This window comes from Metarhizium robertsii (genome assembly GCF_000187425.2).
Source record: "Metarhizium robertsii ARSEF 23 chromosome Unknown MAA_Scf_1, whole genome shotgun sequence".
NCBI classification, from domain to species: domain Eukaryota; kingdom Fungi; phylum Ascomycota; class Sordariomycetes; order Hypocreales; family Clavicipitaceae; genus Metarhizium; species Metarhizium robertsii.
In genome coordinates, this window is record NW_011942149.1 from 2941826 (window position 1) to 2959396 (window position 17571).

General features: G+C 52.2%; 7 protein-coding genes across 7 annotated transcripts; 3 read left to right on the forward strand and 4 right to left on the reverse strand.

Annotated features, from left to right (window-relative positions):
- Positions 1-392: 392 nt before the first annotated feature.
- On the forward strand, positions 393-1703 carry MAA_04532 (uncharacterized protein; the record flags this gene model as incomplete). Its single annotated transcript, XM_007822628.1, has 1 exon — positions 393-1703. The coding sequence occupies one exon, from the start codon at positions 393-395 to the stop codon at positions 1701-1703; it is 1311 nt and encodes a 436-aa protein (XP_007820819.1).
- A 335-nt stretch (positions 1704-2038) lies between these two features.
- MAA_04531 (mitochondrial translation initiation factor 2) lies at positions 2039-5330 on the reverse strand (the record flags this gene model as incomplete). The annotated part of the gene is made up of 3 exons (XM_007822627.2): positions 2039-2190; positions 2298-5232; positions 5307-5330. 3 exons carry the CDS (start codon positions 5328-5330, stop codon positions 2039-2041), a joined length of 3111 nt encoding a protein of 1036 aa, XP_007820818.2.
- A 529-nt stretch (positions 5331-5859) lies between these two features.
- MAA_04530 (uncharacterized protein) lies at positions 5860-6885 on the forward strand (the record flags this gene model as incomplete). The annotated part of the gene is made up of 1 exon (XM_007822626.1): positions 5860-6885. The coding sequence occupies one exon, from the start codon at positions 5860-5862 to the stop codon at positions 6883-6885; it is 1026 nt and encodes a 341-aa protein (XP_007820817.1).
- A 1415-nt stretch (positions 6886-8300) lies between these two features.
- On the forward strand, positions 8301-9735 carry MAA_04529 (Golgi phosphoprotein 3; the record flags this gene model as incomplete). The annotated part of the gene is made up of 4 exons (XM_007822625.1): positions 8301-8567; positions 8727-8973; positions 9075-9526; positions 9646-9735. 4 exons carry the CDS (start codon positions 8301-8303, stop codon positions 9733-9735), a joined length of 1056 nt encoding a protein of 351 aa, XP_007820816.1.
- A 1275-nt stretch (positions 9736-11010) lies between these two features.
- On the reverse strand, positions 11011-12843 carry MAA_04528 (SURF6-domain-containing protein; the record flags this gene model as incomplete). The annotated part of the gene is made up of 2 exons (XM_007822624.1): positions 11011-12489; positions 12661-12843. 2 exons carry the CDS (start codon positions 12841-12843, stop codon positions 11011-11013), a joined length of 1662 nt encoding a protein of 553 aa, XP_007820815.1.
- A 913-nt stretch (positions 12844-13756) lies between these two features.
- Positions 13757-14687, reverse strand: MAA_04527 (Casein kinase substrate, phosphoprotein PP28; the record flags this gene model as incomplete). The annotated part of the gene is made up of 3 exons (XM_007822623.1): positions 13757-13873; positions 13958-14473; positions 14559-14687. The coding sequence occupies 3 exons, from the start codon at positions 14685-14687 to the stop codon at positions 13757-13759; spliced, it is 762 nt and encodes a 253-aa protein (XP_007820814.1).
- A 1956-nt stretch (positions 14688-16643) lies between these two features.
- Positions 16644-17228, reverse strand: MAA_10672 (prefoldin subunit 3; the record flags this gene model as incomplete). The annotated part of the gene is made up of 1 exon (XM_011412390.1): positions 16644-17228. The coding sequence occupies one exon, from the start codon at positions 17226-17228 to the stop codon at positions 16644-16646; it is 585 nt and encodes a 194-aa protein (XP_011410692.1).
- Between the last annotated feature and the right edge of the window lie 343 nt (positions 17229-17571).

Here is a 17571-nt window from a genome sequence, read left to right on the forward strand (position 1 = left end):
CCTTGGGCCTTGGAGGGGGTGACCAGCAACGAAGGTCCAGCCACACCCAACCGTCTTGCACGCCACACTTGCATGCGTCAACTCGCACTGGAGAATTATTAACGTCGATGGAAGTACATTAGGTACGTCTGGTACGTACTAGGCACCTCAGGAGCTCCCATGTACCATGTACGTACCTACTTACTTAAGTACTGTAGATGGTAGATACCTAGGTACGTACTTCTCCCCGCCCCGCCCTGCCCCACCCCCACCAACAGTCGCCGCCATAATTTTCTATGCTATCCCAATACTCCGTACCAATGTCGCTCCGTCAACCTGCGGACTACTGAGCACCAAGAGCATTGAGCCATACCGGTCTAGAAAGGCCCAGCCTCCCCGAAGAAATACGCGCAATGGTTCGTCACAAGAAGGATTTTGCTGCCAGAGGCAAAAAAAGCGGCCGTGGTGGTGGCCATGGAGGTGGCGGCTCGAGACAGCCCCGCCATCAGGACGGCGACCAAGGCCAGCAGCCAGCACGACCAGCTTTCAAGGCAGCATGCTGGGATCTGGGCCACTGCGACCCCAAACGATGCTCAGGGAAGAAACTCATGAAGCTGGGAATGATGCGCGATCTTCACATGGGCCAAAGACACCATGGAGTCATCATCACCCCCAACGGCCGACAAGTCGTCTCCCCCGCTGATCGAGAGCTCATGGACCAGTACGGCGCCGCTGTTGTCGAGTGCTCCTGGGCCCGTACGCAAGAGGTTCAGTGGAGCAAGGTTGGCGGGAAATGCGAACGACTGCTGCCTTACCTCGTCGCCGCGAACACTGTCAATTACGGAAAGCCGTGGAGACTGAATTGCGTTGAGGCTCTCGCCGCTGCCTTTTACATCTGCGGACATGCCGACTGGGCAGAGCAGATCCTGGCTCCATTTTCGTACGGAGAGTCTTTCTTACATATCAACGCGAGCATTCTCAAACGATATGCCGCTTGCCAGGATGCCGCCGAAGTGAAAAAGACGGAGGCAGATTGGATGGAGAGATTAGAGCGGGAATACGCAGAGAGCAGAGAACAAGGCCATGGCGACATGTGGACGACCGGCAATACCAACCGCATGGCAATGTCTCCCTCTGATGATGATGATGATGATGATGATGACGACGACGACGATGACGACGAAGGCGAAGGCGAAGGCGAAGAGGGTGACAGCGATGCAAGGTCAGATGGCCACGGTAGTGTAGATGGCATATATTTGGGCAAGAAGCCGTTAGATCCCAAACCTGGCGAGATTCCTGCAAATATACCAGACGAGCAAGCCAGAAGAGACAAAGACCCATTTGACATTACAGACGGCAGCGAAGATGACGACGCCGCCATGGAGGAAATCCGGCGCAAGGTCCTGGCCTCCAAAACCTTTAGCAATCCAAATCCCGAGTTGGAACAAGAGAAGAAGAAGCCTGCGTCAATACCGCGACCGCAGCAACGGCATCGGTACCAAGTCGACCTTGATATGCAGCCCGACTCGGATAACGAGAGGAGCGGCGACAACCAAGACGACAGTGATGATGCCGGGGATGACGACGAGTTTGATAATATTATTGAAGCTACGCCCGTCACTGACAGGATTGGGCTGGCGAAGCTCGAGAAGGAGCGCAGACAGGCAACGACAACTACCAAGACATTTTCGTCGACTTCTGTCTCTGCGCCGAACAGGTGGTAGAAATTAGAATGCAGCTGTGAATAAAATCTAATCTTCATTAAACGTTTACTTCTATCCTATACTGCCTACACACAAAACCCCGGTGCAACCACCAAGTGCTTATGACAGGCGAGACCTTGGCAAGTTTACAGCCTCCTCTTGTATTTATATGTGTTGAGAGAAGCGACGTATGTTACATGAGGTTTGTCTAAGAATCCTGACCCCTCCCCCTTGGCTAGTTGTACATGGACATGGCAAATATTCTTCTGGTAGTTGTTACAAATAGGCAAACGGGTTTGCGCCGCCGACCATCTTTCGGGCCCTGACATGGCGTTTTACGCATGCCCCCTTTCCAATCACAATATCCGCCTCTCCCTGACTTCCTCATATGTTTGAATCTGGTCGTCGACTTCAAAGTCTTCAAAGCCTTCCAGGCCAATGCCGCACTCTGTGCCCTTGCCCATCTCCATGACATCTTTCTTGACGTGCTTCAGGGTATCGATGTTACCTGCGAACAGAGTTGATTGATTAGCTCGAATCGTGCAAGATGTAGGACCATTACTTTTCAAGAAAGAGGGATAGGCAGTAATAACAAAAGAAAAAAATAATACATACCATCAAAGATAACCTTGCCCTTCCGAAGCACCTTGACCAAGGAAGATTTCTTAATGGACCCGTTGCGTACTCTACACCCGGCGATATTCTTAAAAACTCTCTTCTTCAAATTTATAGGAAAAACCTGAAGAATGTCCGCCTCCCCGCTGACACGGTAGGTGATGTTGATGGGTAGAAGCTCCGAAAGGACTGCTTTGGCGTCGTCTACTACATGATAGATGACATTGTGGTCGAGAATTCTGACCTTGGCCTCTTCTGCACGCTGCTTGATATGGGGCAAGATGGGAACGTTGAAGTTGACAATGACGCTCTTTGAGGCCGCTGCGTGGTCGATATCGTACTCTGATATCTGGCCGGCCGCCGATCGAAGAATCTTTGGTCGTACCTCATTATTGCCCAGTTCCAGGACGCTGCCACAGACAGCCTCTACTGAGCCAACGACATCGGCTCTTACGGTAAAGTTTTGATACAAGATACCAGGTTCAGAGGCGGCATGTGCGTCTCCGTCTTCTTCTGCTTTGTCTTCAGCAGCAGCCTTGTCTCGCTGTCGTTGTTCCTGCTCAGCTAGTTGGACGGAGCTCTGCTCACGCTCAGCCATTTCGAGCCGGTACTGGACGGCCGTCTTTGCCTTGCCTTCGTCGGGTGCCTGCAGCACCTGCTCTCCGGCATCTGGCAATTCTCGCCACCCCAATACTTCAACGGGAGTGCCTGGGGCTGCTTCCACTAGCTCAGCCCCAGCTTCGTTGCGGAGGACTCGGACCCTGGCCCAGGTTTTCCCAGCAACAACGAAGTCTCCTGGCCGAAGAGTTCCGCGCTTAACCAGCACCGTTGCAGCCTTGCCGTTTTGTTTTACACTAGATTCTAGAATCCAGCCTTCCGCCATGCCGTCGGTCTCGGCACGGACGTCGAGAATCTCTGACAGCGTGATGATGCTCTCTTCCAAGTCGGGCATGCCCTGACCGGTTTTGCCACTTACACAAACAACTTGGACGTCGCCGCCATAATCTTCGATTTCGACGCCATGCCGAGCAAGGTCTGCCTTTACTTGATCAATCCGAGCATCTTCTTTGTCAACCTTGTTAATCGCCACGATGATGGGCACCTTTGCAGACGTGGCGTGCTTCAGGGCTTCAATGGTCTGCGGCATGACACTGTCGTCTGCTGCAACCACCAGGACAACAATATCAGTAACGTTTGCGCCACGCTGACGCATGGAGAGAAACGCTGCGTGTCCTGGCGTGTCCAAAAACGTGATATGCTTGCCCGTAGACATCTTCACAACAAAGGCACCGATGTGCTGTGTGATGCCACCATGCTCTTGGGCAGCAACTGATGATTTTCGTAGCCAGTCCAATAGCGTTGTCTTTCCGTGATCAACATGGCCCATGATGGTGACCACCGGAGGACGGCTGGGTAGTGAGGATACGTCATCCGGAATTGGTCGGGGCTTCAGATCGCGTTGTGAACCAGTGTCGACAGTGGGATCAAAGCCATATTCCATGGAGATGAGCGCCGCGGTTTCACCTGTCATGATGGTATCGGGTGTCACGTTCTCGAAGCCCATCTCTTCCATATCGACCAAGAACTGATCCGGGCGTTGCTTCAGCGCCTGCGCCAAATTTGACACACTGATATACTCGGGAAGAAAGATTGGCATGGCAGGATTCTCCTCGTGAAGCTCTCTCTCTTTTTGTGCCTCCTTCTCAGCCTTTCGGCGCTGTTTGTGTTCCCAGCGACGCGACGACTCGTCATCCCAGTCCTCGTCTAATTCCACGCGGCGACCTCTGGCGGATTTTCTGGACTTCTTCGTTCTTCGATCGTCGGAGGCTGGTTCGTCTTCAATATCAAACCTTGATTTTCTCCTCTCCCTTTCCCGAGCTTTGTCATGGACTTGATGGGATGAAGCTACGCTTTGGTTGTGCCCTGCCCCATCTCCATCGCTACTTGGTGCTTTGTCGATGGGTCTTTTGCCCAAGCCGTCCGCTTCAGCAGATTCTCGTCGGCCCTTGCCTTTAACCTCTCTGAATCCGGCCACCCTCGTATCTAGCTCTCCCCAGAAGTCCTGCTCTGGGGCAATTACTTCGGGTCCCCCCTTGGACGTAGCAGCTGTACTACTAGGATTGGCGGTTTTCTGTCTCTGATGCGACCTTGGCTTTGCTCGGGCTGATCTTGTGATTTCTGACCAGGTAGTGGAGTCATTACCATGACTGTGGCCATGAGCCGGAACCTGCTGCTTACGGTGGCTAAAAGAGCCCCATCCGATTTGCCTCGGCGCACCGCCCGCAGGATGCATTGAGGGCTCTGGAGGAGGAGCTCTGCGATGAGCTGTCTGAGATGTAGTGGCAGACGGATTAGGGGAGAAAGTGACGGTTGGGGTCTCTGGCGCAAACCTCGTCGTTTGGCCAGAGCCTCCCTGCTGACCAGCCGCAGACCAAGACTTTGGCGTCGGTGGCATTTTAGGCTCTCGCATCGTTTTGAATACATCGGCGAGGACAGACTTTGACTTTGTAGCTTGTGCTTGGCGGGCATCGTGGGTTCGGCTCCGGTTTTTCGGCCGCGTGAGAGGCGAGCCGACCTTGTCCAACTCCCGATTTGCTTCGTTGTTGTTTGTATTTGACTTGGTTCTGGGTCCCTTCATACGACTCCTTGCCTCCAGCTCATGGGGAAGGAGGCTTCCACCAGGCGAGTCGTTGCTATCCAGCGTCCTTGCGGGTTTGTTGGCCGCAAACGCACCCCAGGAGCCGGCGACAGAGCCGGCGAAGCCTCCGGGAAACCCTCCATTGGAAGGCGCACTTCGGCCAGTATTTGAATTATGTCGCGTGGCAGTCGTAGTCGTACAGGGGCCCTGAGCAGACCACAGTGCTTGGTGGGTTTGCGATGTGGTCGACGACAACTGGGCTCGGCAGTATGTACAAGCGAACGGATGACCGCGGCCCTGGTGGTTGGCACAAAGATATATTAGCTATTGCACGTGGCGTATGGAGGATTGAGATGCCAAAATGAAGTTACCTTCCAGGCACGGGCTCTCAGCATCGCCGTTGTACAGGCAAGACGGGCGTGCGGCGACTTGCCTGGATCATTTACTTCTGCGCGGCGAGCTACGAGGAAGCCTTTAAAAAAGAAGAACGATGGAGAGGCAGGGTGGAGCAGGAATCTGGGAAGGGCGCTTCGGGGGCAGGGATTGTCCGTCAAAAGCTCACAGCCGAGCGAGTATCATGTACATACGTAGGTGGTTACTACTCGATAACATCGGTATCCGATGGAAGAGACTTCAATTTGAAACCATCTACTCTCACGTCGACAATTTGCTTGCCATCCGCAAAAATGCGCCGTCCATAGCGCGGAGCAGTCGATACATGATACTTTCTAAAGGTGATTGATGGCTGGAAGTTGACGGTTGACGTGGGGCAGGTTTGCTGCCGAAGGCTGGCTGACATTGAGCTCCAGCCGGGCAAAATCCAGACACGGATTCCGTCAATGTCACTTCAAATGTTCTTTTGCCAACAGCCAAGGCAAAACACCAGACATCATATTTGCTCCTCGGCGCGGCGTCTCTGACACCATGGCACCTGCAAAACGGGCCGCAAAGTCCAAGCCTTCCAAGTCAAGCGGTGCAAACGGATTGCCGCCGGCCCCCTTTAAACAACCTCCCGACGTTCTCAACCCGTTTATCCAGGGCCTCTCTGAGAAGCATGTATACATTACGCACATCGACTCGAAGCCCGCTGCTTTCAAGCGCAAAATATTCCTGGTTCCCGTTGCCATGAACATCGCCGTGTCGTTGCTCTTCGTTTGGCGCATGTACGCCATCTTGCCTTGGTACTGGAAGATTGTGCAGTCTGGCTTTGGCTGGCCCAACGAGACCACGTTTCCCATTGCAGGGTCCTCGTGGCAAGATTTTGCCTGGGAGGTGGTCAAGCGCGGTGTCACCATGTTTATCGATTTTGTCCTGTTTGTATTTGTCTGGCCTTGGCCGGTGGAATTCGCCGCTGGTCAGGCTCACGGCAACCCCATGCTCTGGAGGCGCAAGGTCGGGTTTCAGGACAAGGAGATTTACGTCCGGCGCAGTCGCGACTGGGATCGGGTTCTGGGAGATATTTTCAAGGACGACGACTCCAAGAGGATTTTGCTGGCCTACGTCAATGCAGCCACATCGCCAATCTTGCAGGAACAAAAGACGGGCTACCTGCTGATGAATGGCCAGTGGGATCTTGATTGGGCTTCCATGGTCCACGCCCATGCCTTGGTCGACCACAAGATTGCGGCCATGGAGGCATTCAGGACAGTTGTGCTGCTACATCACAAGGACTTTGGCTGGCTCTGCTATGACATGAAGGCTGGCATCGCTGCGGATGGAGACGACAAACGCAGACAAGTTTTTGCCTTTCGAAACGCGCTCACCTCCATGGGCCAGGAAGACTTGTTTTATCGGTGGGTGGAGATGGTTCAGTTTGATGCCACCCAGCCCGGCGGCTTTGGCCCCGAGCAACAGGAGGCGACGGCCAAGAGGATACGTGAAATGTTTGAGGCTGCCGGCGTCAACTTTGATCAACTGTGGAAGGACGCCGTAGGGGAGGCGAGGATATAGATGGAGCTTGATGCAACTAGCGTTGAGCGGAATTCAATTTCCCCTTGTACAATATAACAGCATCGACTAATCAATCTTTTGGCATTTATCGGCGGATCGAGCCGGGTTGAGGTTCGGCTCCAGGCAGAGCATATAGGCTTACACAGCATAATATGGCAAAACAAAACGCAGGACGAGGGTGCCCATGTTTGGGTTCGCAACAAACACGCCAAGAAAAGAAGAGCCGGCCACACACACCGGATATCAAAGGCAGTCATACGTGTATGTAAGAGCGAGCAATCAAAGGGACATGTTTGATACAAGAGGTTGGCTGGCAGCAGCTATAAATATGCCATTCTGGCCATCTAAGGATTAGATTCGGTGCGTTCCGTGGCGCATGATGGCAGTCAAACATTATCCATATTGATATGTTGAGTCAACTTCTGCAAGTCACTTGGCTGGGCTGCTGTCAGCATTGAGTTTGCAGATCAGATTCCCGCTGGTGGCCCACAAGTATGGAAGTACTGGGTAAGTACCTAAGTACTCCGTAGGTACGTGCACATGTGCACTTAGGGGCAGTTCGGCGCGCCGTCAGTGGGTGGACCAAGCACCAGAAGCACCAGACCTCAGTACTTATAGGAGTCTTGCGCCTGGCTCCTTCAATTGCAGCCAGTGCCGGCGCCAGTGCACCAGACTGCTCATGTGCCCTTCTGCCACAGCGTGCTCGAGCGTGTAGTGTAGCAGTGTGTCTGGTCTGCTCATTGTCCAGAGGCCAGGTGGCCAGTGCGCTGGCACCTACATGTATGTACATACCGGACATTGCATGTACCGGCCACCTGGCGCCTGGCACTTGGGGGCTTCACACGCTGTCCGCTGGCTTCCCGTCTCTGTCTGTTCCAGCCATTCCAGCATCTATTCCGTACTTGCCGTGTCAAAAGTAGACGGACGGCCGCGCGCTTGCTCTCCCGACTCGGCGCTTGTGCATCCAGTCAACTTCCGTCTCTCGAATTTGGCTCCGAGTGGATCACTCGACCTCGCAACTGCGTTAAATCGTCACCGGTCCACGAATCCCCTTTTCGTACCACCAACACAGCCGCCTCATCCTGTGCCCTCGTGCCCTCGAGTCGAGCCCTCGAGCCCTTCCCACGTAGGTACCAATAGTTGTGCTCCATCGCCAGGGACCGCATCCTTCGCCAAACAACATCCACCTCCGGGGCAACTGGCATCGTCCCTCGTCTTCGCTGCGACCCACCCCCTTTCCGCACGTACATACGCCTGACGCCGTTTTCTGCCCCAGCGACTCTTGATAGCCTCGTAACCCTCTTTGCCGGCCGCAGCAGCTCGACCTCGCCACGAGCGGCGCATTTCCCTGGCGCCGCCGATATACGTGCTCTCTCGGTGCTTCTGCTCCTACTCCATATCCTCACATCGTTGCAATGTCCTCGTCTGGCCTGACACGGCGTCGTGGCGCTGGCGGAGGCGGCATAGCCAACACTGAAGCCGAAGCCAGCAACGCTGCCTCTAGGACCAATTCCTCCCACAACATCAGAGACAGCGGCCCAGAGACGAGCTACGAGAATAGCGAAAATGGCCACAAAATCGCTTTCGACCCCAGAGACATCAGCGAGAGCGCCGAGCGCAGCAAACAGCCCAAGTTGACCATGATGGAGGAGGTCTTGCTCTTGGGACTCAAAGATAAGCAGGTAAGACGCAAATGCGAGCCCGTCTCCGCCGCTCTCTACCATTTCTCAATTCTCAAATGCTCAATTCCCTCGTGCTTTGCTTCATTCGGTCGGCCATTGGTGACTGGGCTGTTTTTGCTGTTCCAAAGGCATTTCAATTGACGCTTCCTACCAATCAAGGGATACCTGTCCTTCTGGAACGACAACATTTCCTACGCCCTCCGAGGATGCATTGTTCTCGAACTGGCCTTCCGTGGCCGCATCAGCATGGAAAAGGACCCTTCTCGACGGCGATTCCCCCCAGCCGATCGAAATATTGAAGTTATAGATGATACATTGACCGGAGAAGTCTTGCTCGACGAGGCTCTCAAAATGATGAAGCAGAGCGAGAAAATGAGCGTTAGCTCCTGGATTGATTTAATGAGCGGTAAGTTAAATCCGTCGGCTCACTACGCCCTTTGACCTCTGGCCTTGCGAATTCGAAAATTGCATCGCGTCCATGCAGTACTAACTTTTGCTGGGCTGAAGGCGAGACGTGGAACTTGATGAAGATTGGCTATCAATTGAAGCAAGTTCGTGAGCGATTAGCCAAGGGCCTCGTAGACAAAGGCATACTCCGAACCGAGAAGCGCAACTTCCTCTTATTCGACATGGCCACTCATCCCGTTGCCGATGGCGGAGCCAAGGAGGAGTTGCGCCGCAGAGTCCGCAACGTGCTCACACAAAGAACCGTTGTCCTCAGCGGCAACCAGTTCCTACCCGAGAACCTCGAGTTCAGATACCTCCGGACCGTGTGCATGGTCTGCGCCGCATATGCCGCCAATGTTTTGGAGAATGCTCTGTCAACCCTCGGTCACGAAGCCCGCGAGAGAGCTTTTGCTCAGACAGACGAACTGCTGGCAGACTATAGCCAATGGCCGTTTGGAAAGAAGGCTACTAGCAACGGCATCGGTGCCAACTTGCCACAGGCCATTTCAGAGGTAGGCGTTGATTTCCCCCAAGACGCAGGCGTTGGTTGGAGGATGAATTGCTGCGCCAATCTCAAATTACGGGAGTCCCTTGACAGTAAGGGACGTTGTGAGACTGACAATGTGCACAGGAAATCAGCAAGGCCAAGGATAAGGAGCTGCAGTTGGAAGTCGTTGCCGCCTGCCTGAGCGTCTTTACTCGCCTCGACTCCCTCCTATAATCCACCCAACACAGCCTCGCACGGCGTCAATGTATCGTGAAGCAAAATCGCCCTTTATAGCCCCGGCGGCCCTGTTTGCTACACCGACTGAGCCCACAGCTCCTCCATGGCCAACCCGATACGGTCCTCGAATCGAACTGCTTCTTCACTTCTCACCTACAGAACTAATCGTCTTTTTGGGGGGGAGGGGGCCTCCACCGCATCGCCTCCAGCTCCAACATTCGCCTTTCACGGCAGGGTTTGTTACCAAACTGCGGCCAACCCCGACATCTCTAGGCTCAAAGGATCCTGTCGCAGGCAAGATGGGCTAGGCACGACTAGAGTATTGGGGACAAGTACAAACTTGAAACGGGAGTGTTCAAAAAAGGTCGCGGTGAATATGAGGAAAGAAGCCTTGTTTATTTTTTTATAAAAGAAAACCTCGATGGATTGTTTAATTACATGCCAAATTTCACCCGTTTCATCCTCGTCTCTCCTATTTCTTTATTTGCCTTTTTCTTCTTCTTTGTTTCTTGTCGTGGGGGAAGTCATATTCCGTGGCATTGACAGGGTTTACCGGCAAACGACGTGTGCAGAATGAGGTACAGTGTCCAAGTGCTAGCACCTGGGTTGTTTGGTTCGGGTGCTCGTTCCAATTGTTGCATGTGTGTGTGGTTTGTGGGAAAGGCGTACGTCCCTTGGTAAGAGAGGAATGAATGTAGAGTGGATGGATGCAAGAGACCAAGAAAAGACGAGCTCAGTTCTTAATATCTAGAGTCGAGTCAATCAAGTCGATTTTGTTTTCGTTTGTCATCTACGGGAGTCTGGCTTGTCAAGGGAATGTCTGGTTGGTGTAGATATGCTTGAATAAGACTGAACGAGTACATCAATAAAATGTTATGACGGATTTATAAAATCCTCGAGGTCAAGGAATAATCATGATTGCCCAACAGCTACAACACACTTCTCGGCCGTCGCCTCGTCATGCAGAAGCGACCAATATTCGATTCAGACACCAGCTGCAACGTCCCGTACCTCATCTTGAGATCGCTTCGCTGGTTATTCTTCCGCCCATTCATCAACTCCAACCCATGGTGAAAACCGACAACAATGCTAGATTTTGATGAGTCCTAGACACGGCATGTGCCAACGCCAACGCCGGTAACAGAAAGAGAAAAAAAGACGTATCGCCTTGCCGTGCCAGAACAACGTGACTTGAGCACAATGCAGTAGAAGAGAAGTAGACCAAGGCTGCCCACATACTAACTACTAGACATAAACATCTGTCGCCTGGGCTTACTTTCGGCGACCACCGACTCCCAGGCTGCCTTCAAATCCGGGTCGTCCACCCTTCTTCTTCTTGGCGCCGCCCTTCTTTTTTCCAGCCTTGCCGAGTAGCTTCTCTTCCCTGCGCTGCTTGATGTTCTCTTCACGCTTCTTTTGTCTTTCTTTCTGTGCCTGCTGCACGCCCTTGGCGCGTTCTGTCCATGCCTTCTCGCTCTTCTTCTTGGCTGCTTCCTTACGCTTCACTGTCTTCTTTAGGATAGCCTCATCATCTCGGATCTTTTCACCCTCGACTCTGCGTCGAGCCGTCAACCAAGCCTCCTTCTCTGCCACGTCGGCTTGTTTTTCTGCGCCCAATTCTTGCAACCTCTTCTTTTGGTTCTGTACCTTGAGCAGCGCCGTCTTGGCATCGGATGGGCCCTTCTTCTTTCCCTGGCTCAGCACATAGCTAAGATCATGCGACATCTGCGACCCATCTCCAAAGGCAACCCGACCAAAGGAGAAACTACCCGCACCCTCATCTAGCTCGACTGCAGGACTCATGACACTAGGCGAGTTGGAAGCCAGAGCTTCTTCTCGTTTTCTTGCGTCTTCGAGCTTAGCTTGCTTCCGAAGTTCGAGTTTACGTTGTTTTCGCTGCTCTTGCTTGGCCCGTCTTGATTCGATGAGCTCCTGTCGAGTTCTAATAGGCTTGCCGTCCGGACCATCTGCCTTTCTGGCAGCTCTCAGCGCCTCGATTTTAGCAGCAAGTCGTGCTCGCAGCGCAGTTGTGTCAGCAGGAAGCTTGATATGCTTGGGCTTTTCCGATGGAGGAATGGTAGAGGAGACAGAAGTGGTGGTGCTGGCTTGCTCGGCCGAGGCATCGTTTAATGAGTTTGACGGATCAGTCGTGTCGAATGTGGGTGATTGCGGCTCGGATTCGGATCTTGAAGCCACTTCAACAACATCGTCTTTGGCCTCGCTCAATGGGCCTTCGAATTGCGCCTCGTTCTTATGTTGGGTGGACTCGGTCGCATTAGCATTCTGGATGGAGGTCTCGACAGCATTCTGCTTCAGGGACTTTTTCTCGGCTTTCTTCTCAGCCCTCTTTTCTCGCTTAGCTTCTCGCTTTGCATCCTTCTTGGACAGCTTGGGCGTCCCTTCCGCTGTTTCCAAGGTGTCCGTTCCGTGCTCGTCGTCCTTGGCCAATTTCGGCCTCTTGTTGCTCTCTTCAGGCTTCCTTTTCAATCCTTCGCCGGGCTTTTCGGTCATTATGCCATTGATCGCTTGAAACGAGTCGTCATCCGAGTCGCTTTCATTCTTGTTTTCATCCTCGTTCTCGTCCTCGTCATCATCGGCTTGCTCCTCCATCTGTCTTAGTTTTCGTTTGTTTTTGGCTCGCTCGTCCATAACTTCCTTGGCATTCCGGTTCAGCTCGCTGTCCGGGTCCAGCTTTCCCCTTCGGGCGGCGGCGGCCTCCTTCTTTGTCTGCTTCTTTCTTTTCCATTGATCCTGCAAAGTGTTCGATTAGAGAGTGAACTGGCTGTAGACGTCAAGGCGATGGAGCAAAATGATATTTGAAGAACGGGAAGAGGCGGACAGGATTCATGAGCAAGTAGCGAATTTTGGTTGGTGGCTGGGTTGACAGGGCGTACAAAGCGTCAGCGTGGGGGATTCACATACGGCTGTATCTTCTCCGTAGTATGTTTTGGCATCGATTAGACTCAAGAGGCCATCAAAAGACTTTGAGTAATCGCGTAAGCGATCCTGCACATGCTGGTCAGCTTGAAAGATTTCACGAAAGTGCTGGGCAACAGCAGCGGGGCAAAGGGCTCCGAAACAAACCTGCAGCGACGATGCTTCCATTGCTGTCGGTATTCTTGGCCTGCCCCTGCCCTCAAAGATATCGAGACACTCTTTTGTGAGCGATATGTAGCTATTTTTGAAGAAAAGGTAAGATTTTCTTTTTTTGGAAAATGTCTTTGTCCCTTTCAAATGTGGTGCCCACGTCCACAGCAATTGGGAGTCGTAAACGGGCGGCGGCGGGTGAAGGCGGTCGGCAGATTGGCGCCTCTGGGATTTTTTTTTCTTGCTCTCCACTTGAAGAAGTTCCTAGCGACTCTGGCTTGGTGCGAGAGGTCTCGCCCAGCAAAAAAATGTGGGGTACTTGGATGCTATTTGCAGGTCCATCGTAATGGTATAGGGAACTATCACACCTCGATCTAACCAGCCCAAAAAATGAATTACGAGATGTATGATAGCGAAATAAGATCTTCTACTTATGCCCAAATGAACAAAAAAAAAAAAAAAATTTTTTTTTTTTCAGAAGCTTACTACAATAGCGGCCAATACCTATTTCTATGCTTAGGAATTATCCGGGCACGTGACAAATTAACGAAAATGTCGTCCCAGCATACGGCCTTGGTCTTTCTTGGAGACATAATACGCCGATAATCCAGGGAAGATAGTGAAGCAAGTAGAATTATGTCTCCGCTGGAATACATATGGGCTCTGGCTCATCAGACATGTGCATCGATCAAAAACCAGGCCACAATGGGCCTCGAACAGAACTGCACCGATTTCCACGAGCCAACATAAGTACATGATGCAAGACAACGATACGGGCAACAGGGTGAAGCGCTTTGTCTGCCGCCTATTAAGTTTTCGCCCCTTTGATTTCGTGATATCGTACTTGAAATAATTGACCCATGGCCCAGCGGCCATGCGGGGTCCCATGTATTGAGGCTTGCTACAAGATAAACCATTGCGAAGCTAAATTTCATTTCCTCTTGCTGGCCTTTTTGGGACCAGCAGCAGCCTCACGCTTCTTGGACTCTTTGGCCTCAATTTCTGCCTTTCGGGTCTTTTCTTGCTCTTCCCTCTCTTCCTTCTCAGCCTATTTCGGGAATGAGTCAGCTTAGGTTAGAAAGGGCCCCAGCATCCCGGACCAAGTCATGTGGAACGTTTTGCGTTTCCGTACCTGTCTTCGTGCAGCGTCGGCTGCGCGTTGCTCTCGAATGAGTTTGAGACGAGCAAGATCTGCCTTGGCCTGATCTGTTTTACCTTCAGCCTGCAACTTCATATACTTCTCCTTGGCTGCTGCGGCCTCGGCAGCTTCCCGTTCCTTTCGGTTCCCAGGAACATTCATGTTCTGGACGCCCTCCGTGATGTCGTCGACATCGCTGCTGTTGGCTTGTTTCCGGGCTGACCTGGAGTGGTTCGGGTTGGCAGGCATGCCGTCTTCGCTCTCGTCGTCGCTAGAGGGCATATCGCCGACCTGGACTTCACGAGACTTTTGCTTGGCAATGGCAGCCTCTTTACGGGCCTTTTTCAGGGCCTTGCGGTCGTCGCGATTCTCGACATCGGCTGTAGCCTTTGAAGGGCCGGCATCATCGCTTTCCTCTTCACTAGACTCCTCCTCAGAATCTTCTTCAGAGCGTTCGTCTGCGGCACCGGCCGACCACATGCTGACTTGGTTGCCATCGGCATCGACTGGCTGTAGTGAACGAGAGTAGTGTTTGCCACCTAGGTAGGAGAAGTGTGGATTAGAACTGGGCTCAGATTCAGATGCTGAAGCCTACGCCTCCGGGGCCTGCGCAGGGCAAAGGCTCGAGGTTGACGTCTGGTGCTTTGAAGGACTTACCGCCTCTGGTTGGTTTGTTAAATTTTCCAGCGCGACCGCGAGAACCAGCTGCTGAGCCGCCGGCCATGTTGGGTGGTAGAAATTGATAAAGATGTAGAAGAACGAAGAATGGGAGCAGCGGGATGTTTGCCTTGGGTTGAGGTCAGAGAAGAACCGTCGACCCCTTTGAAGGAGATAAAAAGCAAAACGATAAGGATATCAGGCCGAAACGGCAGGAACGTATCGATTTGCACAATGCAATGGGCAGAAGAAAGTAGAAATGTTTCGGTGGCGCTGAGGCGGGGTAGCGGGGTTGATTTTTGGGCAGTTGCGCTCAAGTGCTGTCTGGCTGACCAAACAAAAGAGGCAAGATGGTAAACGGAGTGGCCGTTTGAAGATGAAGGATAGCCCAGCGAGCCAAGCTAACAAACCTGCAAGCCGTTTGCTTTGATCGAGGGAGATGTGATTCGCGCTGCAGGGATTTTCCTTGGCAGGCAGACAAAGCTCCCAGATTCATCACAATGAGGGGGCCCAAAGGGGTGGTGAGTCAGGCGTGCAGAATCGTGGTGAGATTGTGAGATTGTGAGATTGTGAGTCAAGGTTCGGGGCTGCAAGGTCCTATCATCCAGTATGTTGTGTGCCAGGAATTTAATTGTTTGGTGCTCACACGACCACATGCCGCGCATGCGTCTTTCGATTGAGCTTGACATGGTTGACAATAAAACTACGGCCACTTGATGCTTGCCACGCTGAGGACCCCTGACATAGGGAAGTCACCATGCTTTAGACCTTACCCCTACCGATTCCATTGGGCAAGCATTCGGCGACTTGGAGCTCTTGTGTGACACACACGCATCGGCATTCCTTGGCCTGTATTCGCGGTTGGCTCCCAGATAATTCCAGATGTCATTTCTGGCCAGGTCATCGAGGTGACTGAGGGTAGGTTCGCGGGAGCAGCCGACCACTAACAAAAAGTCGCCTCGGTGCGTGGCCAGTTAAACGCCGCGTGTTGCAGCATGACCAGTGTGCAGGTAATAATGCTTTGTATGTACCTACCTACTTTAGGTACTTACTTAAGGTACTTATATGTATCTGGGTCGTGAATGGGCGCCGAGTCCTCCCAAGTTCCCCCTTCTGTGGACAAATAAACGGCACAGGCTCATCTTTCTTCCGGTCCTGGAGCCACTTCCCATCCATATCTTGCGGGCGCCTCTGCCGCGCAGCTTTCGACTTTTTTCTTCTCTTCTCTTCTTCAACCTACTAGAAAATATCAATCCTTCATATTCACTCTGGCTTTCACTCACTTCAATGGATGTCACCGGAGGGGAAACTGGAGGAAAGATCGGATCCCAACCGTCGATCTTACCATTTGTTCTGCATGCATTTCGGTGCTCGTGGCTCAGATAAAAATTTCAACCGGCGGCACACGCATTTGCACAACCAACCCCGGAGAAGCTATGGGGGCGTAGACTTTTTCTCGTAGGAATGGCTCTCAGGTCGCTTATATTGTGCATGTTCCATGTTGACACGATCGAAATGCCTGCGCACGCAGACGGGAAGCCAAGGTCATCAATCGACGTCGGTCATGCTCAGTTGACTCATCCACACCACAGCTTTAGACCTTAATACCTTCCACGTTCTGATGAACGGGCTATAAATTACAAGGCTCGACTCGCATCGATGGGGCATTAAATTTTTATCAGAGATGCCTTGCCGAGGCCAAGTCGACCGGCTGTGGGAAACAGAGTAATACTAGGGGGTTACCTAGTAGTTGTGCACACCAAACATCCGTGGTCACGACGTCACAAATCTTGCAGCTAAAACATATGAAGAGAAAACTTTGACCACAATTTATTCGTAACATTTTTTTAATATACTTGAGATGAACCAAGCTGCAAATACATCGCTACTATCTATATGACTTCAAAACTTCCCTTTGTCCCTCTCTTCTCATCCAATACAACCGACCTGATAATTCGAACGCGACTCGCCAGAAATTCACATCTAATATGCCAAAACGTATACCATTGTAACTGGAGCTTCATCAAGTTCGATCAGCACCAGAGCTGCATCGATATGCCTCTAAAGGTGTGCACCTTGGGATAGAGTCCCTGCTCATACCCTCAGGTAGTTCCTGTCCAGCCTGCGAAGCCAGAACCGCGCGGCGGTTGACTTCGAACTGCCCAGACGCGATTTGAGCGTCTTCCTGTTGTGCTCGCAGCGGCCGGGTATCAGGGACGTTGCGGGATGGGCGCCGAGCATTGACATTTTCCCACAGTTGCTCCGACGGAGGAGGGCCGGGCTGCTCGTCGTTTCCTGGCTGCGAAAACAGACGATCGTAGGGCTCTGCGACGACAGGCCTGATTCTAACATGACCCTGACTATAGATGGACGACGGAGGATCATGAGGGTTGAAAAGGCGGGAGAATAAGCAAGTCGGAGAGTTTTTATTGTTCTTGTCACGCGACGTAGTGGGATTTGGTTGAGGTCCGGAGGTCGGACTGCGCAGTCCATCTTGTGCCTTCTTCCCAGAGAAGAGATGGGAGTGTCCTGACTTGGGCATTTGAAGCATGTGCAGACCAGAAGAACTACAAGGTGACTTGAATTTTTCAGCTTCTCTAGAGGGCATCTGTCTCGCGGTAGTTAGAAACAAAAATCGGGATGCAGGCAGCGAGTCCTCTTATAACAAAATTGCACGTACGTATCTCGCAAATGCCACCCATTGCTGTGATTCATCCATCGTGCTTGATCTGGGATGCAAGCTATGAGCCCTGGGCCCTGGCGAGTAATTCATTTTTATGCCTGTGATGAAATTTATCCTTTGTCCTTTGTTGCGTTCTTGCAATGAATGGGGATAAAGCATTTGTGTACACTTGGAACACTTATGACAATGAAGCATACGGACAAGCGTCTTTGAGACACACACAAAAAAAATGGTACAAATGGCTTTTCTTTTCAAGGGTGGCTACGTC